The 16,590-nt window shown below is 42.2% G+C and overlaps 1 protein-coding gene across 1 annotated transcript; it reads left to right on the top strand.

Annotated features, from left to right (window-relative positions):
• Positions 1 to 15,202: 15,202 nt before the first annotated feature.
• Positions 15,203 to 16,582, top strand: LOC307016538 (proteasome subunit beta type-3-like). Its single transcript, XM_079645666.1, has 3 exons — positions 15,203 to 15,719; positions 16,078 to 16,185; positions 16,287 to 16,582. Exons 1-3 carry the CDS (start codon positions 15,541 to 15,543, stop codon positions 16,504 to 16,506), a joined length of 507 nt encoding a protein of 168 aa, XP_079501792.1. The 5' UTR covers positions 15,203 to 15,540; the 3' UTR covers positions 16,507 to 16,582.
• Positions 16,583 to 16,590: the final 8 nt, after the last annotated feature.

Here is a 16,590-nt window from a genome sequence, read left to right as displayed (position 1 = left end):
GAGAGCTGCAGGCCTCATCCTCATAATGTCTACTGGATGTAGATGTTTTTATTATTAAATAAGTAAAAGCTAAGTGCAGCAAGCTGATTTGATATGAAGGGTTTTAGTTATTCTGATACAAATCAGAAGTCGAACTAAACGCAGCGTTCAGTTATTATGCTCCATATCTGGGAAAAATAACAAACAGTAAACTGCAGGATGAAGTATTTTTGCTGCTGCTTTTTATTAAATCAAATAACTCTTCATATCTGGCACTGCCCTGTCACTTGTATTCCTGTGTTTACCTGTCTCATCCTCTCCTATAGCCTGCTTTATTTGTATTATCTTGGGTTTTTAATACATACATATGTTTTAATGTATTTAAATGTCATTCTATGTCAATGCTTGACTTTTTTTTTTAAAAGAACTTTACATTTCCTTGTGTTGAAATGTGCTGTATGAATAAACTTGCCCTGCCAAGACTCGTTTTCTCCCTGTGCTTCAGAATTGGTAAAAAAGAAAAGAAAAAAATTATAATTTATGAATCATGGCATTCTTAAACCTTGCACATAGCCCTAATTTCATTTCAATGCAGCTGATCTTGTCCTGCACTCTGCTGTTGATTGTGTACAGTTGTTATGACTCATAAAGCTTTTTTGAATAACGCAACGGGACGAAAATAAATACTGTTCTTTGACTGCCTGTTATTTGAAGAAGAAAAGCTCACTTCAGCCAATACTATTTAGAGTTTATGCTCATTTAGAAAATGTTATTTTAGTAATGTCAAAGTGAAATACTAAAATAAAAAGTTTAGATTGGGATTCAGTCAGCCAGTGTTTATGTGGAGCGCATAAGCTGCTTCTCAGAAATATGTCAAACCGCACGATAATGCTCTATTTCTATAAATCATATAACATGCGGGTCTAGATTACTTCGACACATTACAGACGTTTAAGTCGACTAAAATGGAATGGGTTATAAAGCGGATTCCTCATTCATAAAGTCACAGTTCATTCCCGTCATGCAGCAGACAGGTGACGCACTGAAACACATGTCTATATCACGTCAATTACCACTGCTGAACTATACCTAATAATAATAATAATAATGATATCATAAATAATGCACCTATAACTCCAATAACTTTATTTAATTCTGAAAATCCGTTACATGATTTCTAAGGAGCGCTTGTAGGCTATGTCTAATTCTTTCAATGCTGATTATGAATCCTCCGTCAATTTGAATATTAAAAACTGACATAGGCCTATCAATAATTGTAGCGAACACACAGTTTCCCCTCAGCAATTCATGCATAATTTCCGCGTGTCTTTGACTACATCTGCAACCAGGTCAGCGGCGTTTTGGGGAGAAGAGACACAAATTACCGTCTGTGTATACCCAATAGAAAACGGGTTGCAATTGCCCTCTGGAAGCTGGCCACCAGAGGTGAATACAGGACCATCAGCCATCTTTTCGGGGTAGGCCTAAGCATCGTTTGCCTCTGTGTTCAGGATGTCTGCAGGGCAACCATGGAAATGTTGCTTTCACTATATCAAATTTCCTGATGTGGAGAAGTTGGTGGAAATGGCCACTTTTTTCAACAACCGTTGGAGAGCACCACAGTGTGTTGGTACAATAGATGGAAGCCACATCCCTATTCAACACGTTCTCACTCCCAACCCGTCACATATTGACGGATGGTCAGGGCCGCTCGCCGTCACTCTATTACGTACAGGGTACCCCTTGGAAGTCAGTTTTCAACGGGCATGGCGTCCCATTGACTTGCATAGAGCTCCCTGAACGTTGATAATAGACGCCATGAGAACGCTCCCCGGCAAATGCTACCCCGACGGTCGGTTGTTATTGTCAATATTAAAATAATAATAATTTATTTTTTAATATTCACACTCGATTTCGCCAATTTTCTTGTTGCCCCAGCTGGTCGACACCTCTTTTAGCAGAAACAAAGGCTACATTAATGTATTAAATCGATGTTAATCCATGTGTGTGGTTGTGGAATTAATGGCCGTGCCGTTGTGCGATTGCGCAACGCAATAATTTACAAAGTCTTCAACTAAAACCCTAATTATATTTTAAAAAACATTTTAGAAGGCATCACGAAATACTTTAATGTGAATGTAAATTTAAATGTGAAGGGATGTGTGTAATGTGGTGATTATTATTCACCCGCGGATCTATGGGTTGGGGTATTGTTGCGCACGGACATTGTAGTTAACAGGACTTCCTGTTGATGTGAAATCCGAAAAAAATAATACTTTATGTAGCTCCCTCCATTAAATGACACGAGGCTGAGGTTTTGATTAAATACGGGATTTATTCTTGTGGGACCTGTTCCAACCCGTGAGAACTGGGTTGTAAGACAAAAAATATATAAAAGGTAAACAATAAATGAATATGGAATATATGCATGTCATCACTGTTAATGCCGCTAAATAAAACAATAAACACGCGCCTCAAACAAGTCTAGTTTTTTTACAAAATTGCAGCGCAACTTGGTGGGCGGTACCCTGGAAAGAAATCTCTGGGTGAGAAAATCTCTGCGTGAGAAATACAAGGTGTGACATGTGAGCGTGTGAATGGAGTGAAATGCGTGTGTCTCACGCCAATTGCGTGAGACTTGAGAGCTCTGCATACATATAACCTGCAGCTCAACCACACACATTTAGACAAACAACCAGCACAAAAACGTACCTCGTAGGCTGCTAGTCATCTTGAGGGGCTGATATCTTTAACTGCATTTTCCCTTAGTTTCCTTAGATTTTCTTTACATTCTGCGTTGCTCTGCAGTTGCGACTATCAAGTGCATCGATTAAACAAACAGGTGTAACACAAAACACAGCAGATTAGTTCCGACCGATATGACAGTTTAATGGTGGAGGTATAGACACATATTGATAGATGTCGTAATCCACTGTTGAGGAACCTGCGACCCAAGTTTTTCATCTCCGACCTTGTCAGGTATTGAACAATCAATAAATAAAGAACACAGAATTATTAAATATAAAACACAGAATTTGTGTGATTATACAAAATGATTTACAAATAAACACCACTGCATATTTACAACTGTTACACATGCTGATGTAACACAAATGTTTCCAACTTGGGATCAATAAAGTATATCTTATTTATTTTGACTCCACTTTGAGCGATAGAATTACTAACAAAGCACTTATATACTAATGAAGGACTGGCTTATCTAAAGCCAGTTGAGTAGCACTTGAAATGTTTTAGCTCTATGAAACCTGATGTACTTATATGATTCTGTTTTCTTCAAGTTTGTATCTTGTTGGTCGAACGCACTTATTGTAAGTCGCTTTGGATAAAAGCGTTAGCTAAATGCAATGTAATGTAATGTAAGATGATCGATGGCTATGCCATATTTGCCTCTGAACCTTGACAAGTGCATGTTTCAGGCTTATCAATGAACAACAGGAGGGGTCACAGACATAAGACCAGCTGTTAAATAAAGCTCTTCTGACCTTAGCTGTCATGTGGGTATATATTAATGCTGCCCATTATGGGCACAAGCCATTTTCACCCATTTATTAATTATATGTTTTAAATTTGAGTGTTTCCTATCCCCTAAACCTTCAGGGATGTACACAGTTTAATACTGGCAACTTGATATTTTGGGAAATACGAAAACGTCTCTTAAAACTACAATTCCCAGTAGAGACGTGCCATAGAGCATGTTGCAAAACACACAATAGCCAGCATGTGTAGTTCTGGGGATGTGGTGGAGGAGGGGGGGACGGGGTGGACCCGTTCAAATCCAGTTTTGGATAGTCTGCCGTGGTTCCATCCCATTTCAAAGTGTTGTTCGACGCTCGGCGTAACCCTCAGCGCACACTCAAACATCCAAATCACAGAGCTTGAGGACTATCACGGGGTTTGTCAAGCGAAGCAGAGAGAATACTTACTTCCGGGAGTAAAATTCTCTAAAGCAACTGCTATGAGCTGCTCCAACCCTCGGTCCTGACGGACTCCAACTCCTTGTGTTTATTAATCAAACAAATAAATAAACACAAGGATAATTATGTGTTATTGTTGAGTAAATAACAGCGTGTGGTTTAGAAAAGAATACCAAATTAGAAGGAAAAAACGATGAAACAATACAGATTTCAGTATTCTGAGCCCCTACTCTCCCCATAACTGACGGCAACAAAAGTCCTACATTATTCAATTAAAATAAAGAAGTAAAAACAATAAGTATGGCTTGATATTGAGTAAGAAAAGGTTGATAAACGCTGTGAGAATGGATCTGCGGAGAGCATTTCGCCACAATCCCAACTTGTCTATTACCAATGTTCAGGGAGCTCTATGCAAGTCAATGGGACGCCCTGCCCGTTGAAAACTGACTTCCAAGGGGTACCCTGTACGTAATAGAGTGACGGGGAGGGGCCCTGACCGTCCGTCAATATGTGACGGTTGGGAGTGAGAACGTGTTGCCTTTTTTTAGCACCACAAAATTATCCCAAGGACTATTACAACAGAAAAGGATGGCTTTCTATTGTTCTCCAGGCTGTTGTTGATGGCAGGGGGATGTTCTGGGATGTGTGTGTTGGCGACACAGGTACATGTACATAATGCTAGAGTGCTAAAACAATCCAATCTTTAGGTGGCTATCAGTGATGGAGTGTTAATAGGCCAAAACAAAATGACCATCTCTGGCTGTGATGTGGGACATGATTGGTGACCCATTCTATCCAATGCAAAGATTGTCACGATTCTCATGTTATGTCACGTTTATAGTTTTGTAGGTTTGGGTGTTTTTGCTGTTTTCCATGTCATGTTTTCCTTTGGGTTATTGTCTTGTCATTAGTTTCCCTGGTGTGTCTAATTGTCTGATTATGTTCACCTGGGCCCCTGTGTTTTCTCCTCCCTCCTCACCTGTGTCTTGTTGTGTGATTGAGTCTTGTGTGTATTTAAGTTCTGGGTTGTCAGTCTGTCTTGGTCGGTTCGTCTTGTTCCATGACTAGTTCTGCGGTGAGTGTTCTGTTTTGTCATTGTCTATATATATCATAGCCTTGAAATAAAGGAATTTTCAGTTTATATCTGCATTTGGGTCCTGCTTGTTTCTCAACCCGTGACAGTACGAACCGACCAAGAAATGGGCCCAGGCGATCCATTCGAGTCGGAATTATTACATTTTTCCTTTTTTTTGGCTAACTGCTCGGATAGATGGAAGAGAGCACCCGGAGTTCAGCAGCAGGAGGCTGTGTTGTCGGAGGCGCGCCAGATGGCTAGAGAGAAACCAGGTATGGTGAAGTTCTTACCTGGCTGGATTTCAAAGATCCTCCCTGTGTGTGATTCCCGGCCTGCTAGCCCCAGGCATGCTAGCTCCCGGCCTCCCAATTCCCAACCTGGCACCATACGCCTCGGTGGGTTCCGTCTGCAGTCAACCCATGCTTCTGCCCCAGTTCCTGCTCCTGTCCAGGAGTCATATTCTGGAACTCGTCTGGCTTATGGAGGTCCACGGAGTATTCAGGCGGCTGCTAAGAGGAGGAGTCGCAAGGCCAAGCTAGCAGCTCAAGCCCCAAGAGCCATGGTTCCAGCCCCAGAACAGACCCCAGCAGCCATGGCTCCATGCTCCAGTACCGGCCCATGCAGATTTGCTTCCATACTCCATTACCTGGTTTACACAGCCAGGGTCCAGGCTTCCGCTCCGCGCCCAGCAGCCAGGGTTCCGGCTCCAGAACCGGACCTTACAGCCATGTTTCAGGCTCCAGAACCGGACCTTACAGCCATGTTTCCGGCTCCAGAACCGGACCTTACAGCCATGGTCCCAGTTTCAGTGCCGGCTCCAGTAACCATGGTCCCGACTCCGACTCCTCGTCACCTGCTGACTCATCGGCCGACGCCAGCTCCTCGAGTCCTGTCGGCGTACCGGCCGACTCCAGCACCTCGTCTCCTGTTGGCTGTCCGTCCGACGCCAGCTCCCCATGTCCTGTCAGCATACCGGCCGACTCCAGCACCTCGTCTCCGGTTGGCTGTCCGTCCGACGCCAGCTCCCCGTGTCCTGATGGCTGTCCGTCTGACGCCAGCTCCCCGTGTCTTGTCGACATACCGACCGACTCCAGCACCTCGTCTCCTGTTGGCTGTCCATCCGACGCCAGCTCCCCGGGTTCTGTTGGCGAACCAACCCACTCAAGTGTTGTTGGAGGTCCCGCAGACTGCCCTTCTGCCGGGGGTCCTGCCAACCCCATGTCCTGAGCCGTTGGAGGTCCCGCAGACTGCTCTTCTGCAGAGGGTCCTGCCAACCCCATGTCCTGAGCCGTTGGAGGTCCCGCAGACTGCTCTTCTGCGGGGGGTCCTGCCAACTCCATGTCCTGTCGCGTTGGGGATCCCGCAGACTACTCTTCTACCGGGGGTCCTGCCAACCCCATGTCCTGAGCCGTTGGAGGTCCCCCAGACTGCTCTTCTGCCGGGGGTCCTGCCAACCCCATGTCCTGTGCTGTTGGAGGTCCCGCAGACTACTCTTCTGCCGGGGGTCCTGCCAACTCCATGTCGTGTCCCGTTGGAGGTCCCGCAGACTACTCTTCTGCCGGGGGTCCTGCCAACCCCATGTCCTGAGCCGTTGGAGGTCCCGCAGACTGCTCTTCTGCCGAGGGTCCTGCCAACTCCATGTCTTGCCACGTTGGAGGTCCCGCCGACTACTCTTCCGCTGGGGGTCCTGCCAACTCCATGTCCTGTCGCGTTGGGGATTCCGCCGACTGCTCTCCTGCCGGGGGTCCTGCCGGTACTGTTTCCTCTTCCATGGGGGATCTTGCCAACACCGGCTCCTGACCGGCCTCCGGAGCTGTCTGGTCTTCACCCCTCCTCGGACTCTGCCTTGCCCCCGGGCCGTCCGCCCGATATTCCCTCCATGGACTCTGCCTTGCCCCCGGGCCGTCTGCCCGAATTCCCCTTTTTGAACTCTGCCTTGCCCCCGGTCCGTCCGCCCGAATTCCCCTTTTTTGAACTCTGCTTTGCCCCCGGGCCGTCCGCCCGAGACCCGTCCTCCAGATCCCCTCCACCCACCCTGCTGGACTTTAGTTTTTTTGGGACGTCTGGAATCCGTCCCTTGAGGGGGGGGGTTGTGTCACGATTCTCATGTTATGTCACGTTTATAGTTTTGTAGGTTTGGGTGTTTTTGATGTTTTTCATGTCATGTTTTCCTTTGGGTTATTGTCTTGTCATTAGTTTCCCTGGTGTGTCTAATTGTCTGATTATGTTCACCTGGGCCCCTGTGTTTTCTCCTCCCTCCTCACCTGTGTCTTGTTGTGTGATTGAGTCTTGTGTGTATTTAAGTTCTGGGTTGTCTGTCTGTCTTGGTCGGTTCGTCTTGTTCCATGACTAGTTCTGCGGTGAGTGTTCTGTTTTGTCATTGTTTATATATATCATAGCCTTGAAATAAAGGAATTTTCAGTTTATATCTGCATTTGGGTCCTGCTTGTTTCTCAACCCGTGACAAAGATGGCTAATGAAACCATTTTTGGACACTGGGAGACTGACCCATGAACAGCAAACCTACAATTACAGGCTGAGCAGTGCACGGTTGGTTGTTGAGATGGCTTTTGGAAGGCTAGAAGGAAGATGAAGGTGCCTCCTAAAAATGAATGACTGCAAGCTGGAGCTCAGCAAAATAATGACAGTGACTTGCTGTGTACTACACAACATATGTGAGGAACATAGCGACAACTTCACTGAAGATTGCCATGAACTTGTGTATGACCAACCCCCTTTACACCCCTTTCCAGATAATGGTAGACAAGAAGGAGCTGACGTTAGATCCGCATTGATGGACTATTTCAACATGGGGGACCACTAATATTACTGCAGTTAAACCTGATCTATTTTGTATCATGGCTCTTTTTTTTTTTTACAATAAAATCACTGGATCAGACTTGAATTGTATTTATTTTGTATTCAAATCACAGAATCTAGATACAAACAGGTATGAACAATACTCTTGTAAAAAAAGTGCATACCCAAACGGTTTAGACTACATTCTTAACTCAAATACACAGTGGGCCAAAATTAAAAAATCGGTACTAGTCGAGGGCCGGACTGTTTCAATGTTTATTGCAAAACTTATTGAAATGAACTTATTGCACATATTAAACCTGGAACTAATAAAGCTTAAATGATTGCACATTAAATAATCAGTTGCATTCATTTCTTATGGCTCAATCTGCAGTCATCTCTTATGATTACATTTTTCCACAGGCCAACAACAGCTTCAAAAAAAGAATTTCCCTTAAAAAAAAACTAAACATGCCCTGCAAAAAGGAATACACCAAATCAGCTGGTTGTTTGGAATACGAGTTAGGTGTGGTGCACTGAGTATTTGTTCACGGCAGTCACGTACCGTTGTTACCGAATAAGATGTGGTCCGAACAATTGGTGATATTCTATAACGGTATAGGCAGATGTATCAGGGGCGTGGCCTTTGTCGAATAACCAGGAAATACACATTTCGATCGCTTCTTCTGTCGTTTACATAAATCTTTTGGTATATGTGGCTCCATAGGAACACTTTGATGCACATTCAGTACCAGTGTGTGAGGTTGTGGTTGTGATGCCGATATGCAGACGCGTATAGCGAGGACTACAAAAAGACACATGAGGTGACTGGGGATGTGTGTTCAAAACATTGCAAGCTTGAATAAATCATTTCAACCATTTATTTTTGCCAGACTTATTACTGAATATCATTCTTAATGTGATACCAAGTCCATCTGAGATCTGTGTATACCTTCAGACAGCCTACAAGTGAAGCACACGTTGTTTACTCACAGTTTGAAAGTAGCGTGGAGAAGTCTTCAGCTGTGGAGCTGTGATCCGCCCAGGCTAACTTGTGATACGACTTCTGTGGCTATCAACCAGCGATCATGTTTAATATTAAAGACTACACACATTGATCCCTTATAAAAACTGTATTCTGCATTTTGTCACACTTATCCAGATAAGATGTGACTGTTTACTTGGTTAAATTTTGATACAGCGACACCGAATGACGAGGGTACTCACATAGACTACGTTGAGAACTAGAAACACATTCATACTTTTTCTCACTGTTGTTAACATGTTTTCGTTTCTAACTTAACGTGTATGCGTTTATCCATGTGGTCTTTGTTCTCATGTGTTTTATCTATTTCTGTGTAACTTGGTAATATTAATATGAATTCCTTGTTATTGTATTTCCACGACAGGTGATGATTATAGCTACTACATAACGAAACACATGGCCTGATTTGCATATGCGAACTTAATGTGTGCACTAGAATAGCTTGGTTTCAGTCACGTGACTTCTATGACGCGCAAAATTCAAGTGGAGGTCAGGAAGTGAAAACACAATCATTCATCAACGTAGGAATCATCGAGGACACCGACTATGTCAAAAAATAAATGAACCTGCACGCCGCAGATATCGTGAAAAAATCACAACACAGAGCAACAGAGATTAGATCACATGACAATGTGTTTTTAGGTAAATGGTCAAATGTAACTAGTATTTAAGGGTAACAGTTACAAGAAATGGCTAAGCTAATGTTGGTAGCCAGCTAGCTTATAGACTTCTCCATCCTGCTTAAACTTAGCAAATATTCAATGAAAACATATTGTAAGTTTGGGGTTGCAAGTAACTTCAATCTCACAACTCTAAACGTTTCAATATATTCAATGTTGTAGTTAATTATACAAAACATTTCATTGTGATGGTAGCCGGGGCATAGCTGCAATGCTAAATACTTAGCTTACCTAGCTGCACACGAGCTAACGTTGTGTCTTGTAGGCTAACTTAACTGTTACAATCATTCCCCGAATTCACTTTAATGTCAATCATCTTTTGCTTGTGTTCAGCATCACGCTTTACACAAGCTTGTTTGTTGTGATGAGCAGTGACAGAGTGCAGATCTGAACAGACGGAACAATTCTGTTGTCTCCTTCCTGCGCTTTAAGTCTCATGAGGTTTTCCCTTCTAATTGATCAATCCTTTGTACAAGTCCAATAGTACACGGACCACTATTGCGGTAAGCATGTTGTAACTTCCGGTTGTTGTTGTCATCTCCGGGTATCCCGTGTGCCTGTTCTGTTGCTGATAGCTTATTATCTTAACTTAATCGATCGTTTTAAAACTCTTGATCACGGCAACTGCCTGACGTTGTAATCATACGTTACTACAGCTTAAGCCCTCACAACTCTCCTTCTCTTAGCGACTGTAACTCCACAGTTGCCTACACTCTTTTCGGGTTTGCTAACGTTAGCTACTTTAGTTTGATAGCTAGCCATGGCTCTTTCCCCACCCTCGGGTGCTATTTCCTGCTCTAACTGTCTCATGTTTGGTTGTTTCCCTACCTCCTTTACTGGTACCGATACATGTGTTAAATGTAGTATAGTTGTTAGGTTGGAGGCGGGAATCATAGCCATAGAAGCCCGGCTCCGCATCTTACAAAATAACTCAGCTACAGTAAAGCCCATGTTAGCCGGTGCGGACCGGCAAAAGGTAGCTCCTCTTAGCCGTCCCCCGGCAACTCCCGAGCAGCAGGGAGATTGGGTGACTGTTCAGAAGGGGCATAACGCGAAACCCGCAGGTCCCCACCAACCCGTTCACGTATCTAACAGATATTCCCCACTCAGCGAGACACCCGCTGAGAAGCCAACTCTGGTTATTGGTAGCTCTATTATGAGACACGTGAATTTAGAGACCAAAGCCTCCACAGTCGCATGCATTCCGGGGGCCAGAGCGGGCGACGTTGAGGCGCATCTTAGACTGCTGGCTAAAAATAAACGTAAATACAGAAGGATTGTTATTCACGTCGGTGGTAATGATGTTCGTTTACGCCAGTCAGAATGCACCAAACTTAATGTGGCGTCGGTGTGTAGTTATGCTAAAACAATGTCGGACACCGTAATCTTCTCTGGTCCCCTCCCCAATCTGGTCAATGATGACATGTATAGCTGCATGTCATCATTTCAGCGCTGGTTGTCTTGGTGGTGCCCAGCAAACAATGTGGGCTTCGTAAATAATTGGACAGCCTTCTGGGGAAAACCTGGTCTGATTAAGAGAGACGGCATTCATCCTACTTTGGAAGATGCAAATCTCATTTCGGCAAACATTTCGGGGCATTGTGGACTTAATCCATGACAAACTGGAGTTGAGACCAGGAGGCAGAGTCGCAGTCTTACACGCTTCTCTGTGCTCTCTCCTAGGCAGTCATCCATAGGAATCCCAAACCCAATAAAATACCCAATATTAACGGTGTGTGTGTCTGCCCAAGGACAATTTAAGGTAAAACCTAATAGAGGTGTCATACATAATAACCTAATAAAAGTAAATGTAACAACTACTACAGTGCAACAAAACAGGAAGATTAAATGTGGTCTCTTAAACATAAGATCTCTAGCATCTAAAGCAATATTGGTAAATGACTTAATATCAGATTATAATATTGATATATGCTGTCTCTCTGAAACTTGGTTGAGACATGAAGAATATGTCAGCATAAATGAGGCCACTCCACCCAGCCATATCAATACTCATATTGCCCGAGGCACGGGCCGAGGAGGTGGAGTTGCAGCAATCTTTGACTCAAGTTTACTTATCAATACTAAACAAAGATTTAATTATACCTCCTTTGAAAGCCTCATTTTTAGTCTTACGCATCCGACCTGGAAAACTTTGCAGCCAATCTTATTTGTTACAGTGTACCGTGCACCAGGTCCTTATTCAGAATTCTTATCAGAATTCTCTGAGTTTTTATCAACTTTCGTACTTAAAACAGATAAAGTAATTATCATAGGTGACTTTAATATTCATGTTGACGATGATAAAAATAGCCTTACTTTTGCATTTAACTCTATATTAGATTCTGTTGGTTTCTGTCAGAGTGTAAATAAACCAACCCACTGCTATAATCACACTCTCGACCTTGTTCTGACTTATGGTATTGAAATTGAGCAACTATTAGTCGAACCGCATAATCCTGCTTTATCCGACCATTTCTTAGTAACTTTTGAAGTACTGTTACTAGACTACAAAGCATTAGCCAAAAGCTCCTGCAGCAGAAACCTATCTGTTAGTGCTATAGCCACATTTAAGGAAGAGATTCCACCAATACTTAACTCGATAGCATGACTGAATGTAAGGGAGGAAACTTATACAAAATGTACACCACCCCAAATTGATCATGTTGTTGATAGTGCTACAGATGCGCTGCGAATAAAATTAGACTCTGTTGCTCCTTTGAAAAAGATGAAAATAAAACAACATAGATTAGCTCCATGGCATAATGCCGAAACCCGCAAAATAAAGCAAAAGTCGAGACAACTTGAAAGGATATGGCGTTCCACTAAACTTGAAGAATCTCGTTTAATTTGGCATATTACTCTCAATTAATATAAGAAAGCACTGCGTAAAGCGAGAGCAGCATACTACTCTTCATTAATAGATGAGAATAAGAATAATGCAAGATTTATTTTCAGCACTGTAGTCAGGCTGACAGAGAGCCACAGCTCGACTGAGCCTTCTATTCCCATAGCACTCAGTAGTAATGATGTTATGTGCTTTTTTAACGATAAAATTGTTACTCTTAGAAACAAAATCAATGACCTCTTGCCTTTGACCAGTATAGTGTTATCAACAGCTCCCGGAAACGTAAGTTCTAATATTACACTAGGCAGTAAACTAGAATGCTTTTCAGCCATAAACCTTGAACAATTAAATTCAATGATTCTCTCTTTTAAACCATCAACGTGTATCTTAGACCCGATTCCAACTAAGCTGTTAAAATAAGTTTTTCCATTAATTAGCACTTCTTTATTAAATATTATGAATATGTCTTTATTATCAGGCTATGTTCCACAATTATTCAAAGTAGCAGTGATAAAACCGCTTCTTAAAAAGCACAACCTCGATCCAAAGGTTTTAGCCAACGATAGACCTATTTCTAATCTTCCGTTCCTCTCAAAAATTCTTGAGAAAGCAGTCGCAAAACAGCTGTGTGATTACTTAAAAAACTATGATTTATTTGAAGATTTTCAGTCTGGCTTTAGAACACAACATAGCACAGAGACAGCTCTGGTTAAAGTCACAAATGACATTCTAATAGTCTCAGACAAGGGACTTGTCTCTATTCTTGTCTTGCTCGATCTTAGTGCTGCATTTGATACTATCGACCATGATATCCTATTGCAAAGACTAGAGCACTTAGTTGGCATACAGGGAACTGCTTGAGGCTGGTTTAGGTCCTATCTATCTGAACGCTCTCAGTTTGTAAGTGTCAACGATGAATCTTCCATGCAAACCAAAGTTAGCCATGGAGTGCCACAGGGCTCAGTGCTTGGACCTATTTTGTTCACACTATATATGCTTCCGTTAGGCAATTTTATAAGGAATCATTCAGTAAACTTACATTGTTATGCGGATGATACTCAACTATATTTATCAATCAAGCCTGATGAAATTAATCATCTAAATAAAATTCAAGACTGCCTCAAGGACTTAAAAACGTGGATGACCTTACATTTTTTTATGTTAAACACGACCAAAACTGAAGTTATTGTACTTGGCCCGAAGAATCTACGAAACAAATTATCTAAAGATATAATAACTATGGATGGCATTAATTTGGCCTCCAGTGAGACTGTAAGGAATCTTGGTGTTATATTTGATCAGGATTTATCCTTTAACACCCACATAAAATCAATTTCAAGGACCGCCTACTTCCATCTACGTAACATTGCAAAAATCAGGCATATCTTGCCTCAAAACGATGCAGAGAAACTAGTCCATGCATTTGTTACTTCAAGGCTGGATTATTGTAACTCCTTATTATCAGGGTGTACAAAGAAGTCAGTCAAGTCGCTTCAGTTGATTCAAAATGCTGCAGCTCGTGTACTAACCAGAGTTAGGAAAAGGGACCACATTACTCCTGTTCTGGCTGCCTTACACTGGCTCCCTATAGAACACAGGATAGAATTTAAAATTCTTCTTCTAAAAAGCCCTTAATGGCCATCTTACCTTAAAGAACTCATTATACCCTACTGTTCTACTAGGGCATTGCGTTCCAAAAATGCAGGGTTGTTGGTTGTTCCTAGAGTCTCTAAAAGTACAATGGGAGCCAGAGCCTTTTCTTATCAAGCTCCACTTTTGTGGAATCAGCTTCCAGTTTGTGTTCGGGCGGCAGACACCCTATCCGTTTTTAAGAGTGCGCTTAAGACCTTCCTTTTTGATAAAGCTTATAGTTAGGGCTGATTAGATTCAGCCCCTAGTTTTGCTGATATAAGCTTAGTTTGTCGGGGGACATCTTACTTCTTCCTTCTCTCTGTCTATACCTGTGTACTCTCATGTTCCGATTAACCCAGCTTCCCCAAATGTCTTTCTTTTTGGTGTCTATATACGCCGGGATCCGGAGTCATGGATGATCCTGCGGTCCTGTGTCATGGATCGCGAGTCCTGGATCTTGAGTCGTGGCTGTGGTCCTGGATCATAAGTCCTGGATGGATATCCTTGTGGATTCATCTTCCTATTATACACACATGCATTTGCAAACATTTGGACTACCTATGTTGCAAATATATTATCTTTTCAATTTACACACGGCATCTATTGCACGTCTGTCCGTCCTGGGAGAGGGATCCCTCCTCTGTTGCTCTCCATGAGGTTTCTCCCATTTTTCCCTTTAAACTGTGGGTTTTCTCTGGAAGTTTTTCCTTGTACGATGTGAGGGTCTAAGGACAGAGGGTGTCGTATTGTCATACTGATATTCTGTACAAACTGTGAAGTCCACTGAGACAAATGTAACATTTGTGATATTGGGCTATATAAATAAACATTGATTGATTGATTGATTGATTGATTGACTTTAATGGCATTATGATTCAATAAATCCGGTTCACTTAAAGGGCTGATGTTGCGATTGGGTCAACATCAGCTAACGTTTGGTTAATTAGACATTGCTAGTTTGGTTAGCTAAAGCTTCAACCTACTAAGCTAGTCAGCAATTTGTTAATGTGAGTCCACTGACAGCAGACAACTGCAACAACTTCAACAACCTAGCAACGAGGTTTCACTATACATCATTACATTTAAACATGTATAACGCGGGACAATAAAGACTTTGATTCAATAATAATGTTCTACAACTACACTTTTTATTTTATCTTACTTTTATTTCTTTTGATCGTTGAATTGATTTTAGATTAACGTTATGCTCCATGTTTACACATTTGGGTGGTTGGAAATAACCCTGAGTCATGTTTTTGGTCCTTAAATGAAATACATAGATTTCAGTCATTTATTTTGAGGACAACATTATTCAGTATCTTATTTGCATGTTGCAAATAATACATATTCTTAGGATATTCTTTACATGTTATGCTGTATAGAAGGGCCTCAACTTAAACTTAATTTTAATTTCAATGAATGTGCTTAAAAATGAGCTTTATGTTTAAATAGTTTGAATTGTCTCTTTAATTAGTTGTTTGATCTATCAATGGTTTAAGCTCTGACTAACTTAACTCTTCTTACGTTTCTCCTTCTTCATCCAGTCTATTATGTCCTATAACGGAGGGGCCGTCATGGCCATGCGAGGGAAGAACTGTGTGGCGATAGCAGTGGACCGGAGGTTTGGCATCCAGGCTCGGATGGTCACCACAGACTTCCAGAAGATCTTCCCCATGGGAGATAAGCTGTATATTGGGCTGGCAGGACTGGCCACTGATGTTCAGATAGTGTGAGCGTGTAGACCTCCACCTTGTTCTCTCAAAGTGGCTAAACAGTTGTGAACACCAGGGTACTATGATGACAGGATTGATTTACAACTCTATAAAGCAACAACTCTCAGATCTAGACTAAGTAAGACTTCTCATTTAGAGAAAGCCCGGAGTGTCAAGTACAATACTACACCTATAATGTTTATACCAACAACAAAAGTGTTGTAGTTGAATAGTATTACTATGCATTCTAATAAATAGGGGAGAAAACGTTATTAGAAATTCTGCTATCCATAGCTTTGAAATAAGTTAGATTTGTGATGACTGAATTCAATGTAAATATCTGAGGATTGATGGACGTCTTTGCCTTGTGTGTAGATCCCAGAGGCTTAAATTCAGACTGAACCTGTACGAGCTGAAGGAGGGTCGCCAGATCAAGCCCAAGACCTTCATGAGCATGGTGTCCAACCTGTTGTACGAGAAGAGGTGAGTGCACTGAACTTAATATAGACCTATGTCCACATTTAAGCTGCTTACAGTAGGCACAAATACCTGCATAAATGGTAAATATGTCATGCTCTCATCAGGTTTGGGCCATACTACATCGAGCCTGTGATCGCCGGAATAGATCCAAAAACCTCTAAACCATTCATCTGCTCCTTGGATCTGATTGGCTGCCCCATGGTGACCGAAGACTTTGTTGTGAGCGGAAGTTGTGGTTCTCTCCTTGTTGCATTATTATTTGCACAGTGGCAGCTCTTTAACCTGCATTACAGCACCTTCATATTCACTGACCACACTCACTAGAGGAAGTAGGGCTGTGTGATATATTGCTATTGTAAAAAAGATGTTTCCTGAAAAGATTAAATGATACTAAGAAGACTGAATAAT

Source organism: Notothenia rossii (genome assembly GCF_949606895.1).
Source record: "Notothenia rossii genome assembly, chromosome: 8".
In the NCBI taxonomy this organism is placed as follows: Eukaryota; Metazoa; Chordata; class Actinopteri; order Perciformes; family Nototheniidae; genus Notothenia; species Notothenia rossii.
Note: the sequence above shows the minus strand (reverse complement) of the source record. Positions and strands in the feature narration are given on the sequence as shown.

What these genes read in the sequence shown, in the direction of transcription:
- LOC307016538 (XM_079645666.1), top strand. Translation starts at nt 15,541, where the DNA reads ATGTCCTATAACGGAGGGGCCGTCATGGCCATGCGAGGGAAGAACTGT. An exon ending in GCCACTGATGTTCAGATAGT is followed by an intron (nt 15,720 to 16,077) that starts GTGAGCGTGTAG and finishes CCTTGTGTGTAG; the next exon opens with ATCCCAGAGGCTTAAATTCA. An exon ending in AACCTGTTGTACGAGAAGAG is followed by an intron (nt 16,186 to 16,286) that starts GTGAGTGCACTG and finishes TGCTCTCATCAG; the next exon opens with GTTTGGGCCATACTACATCG.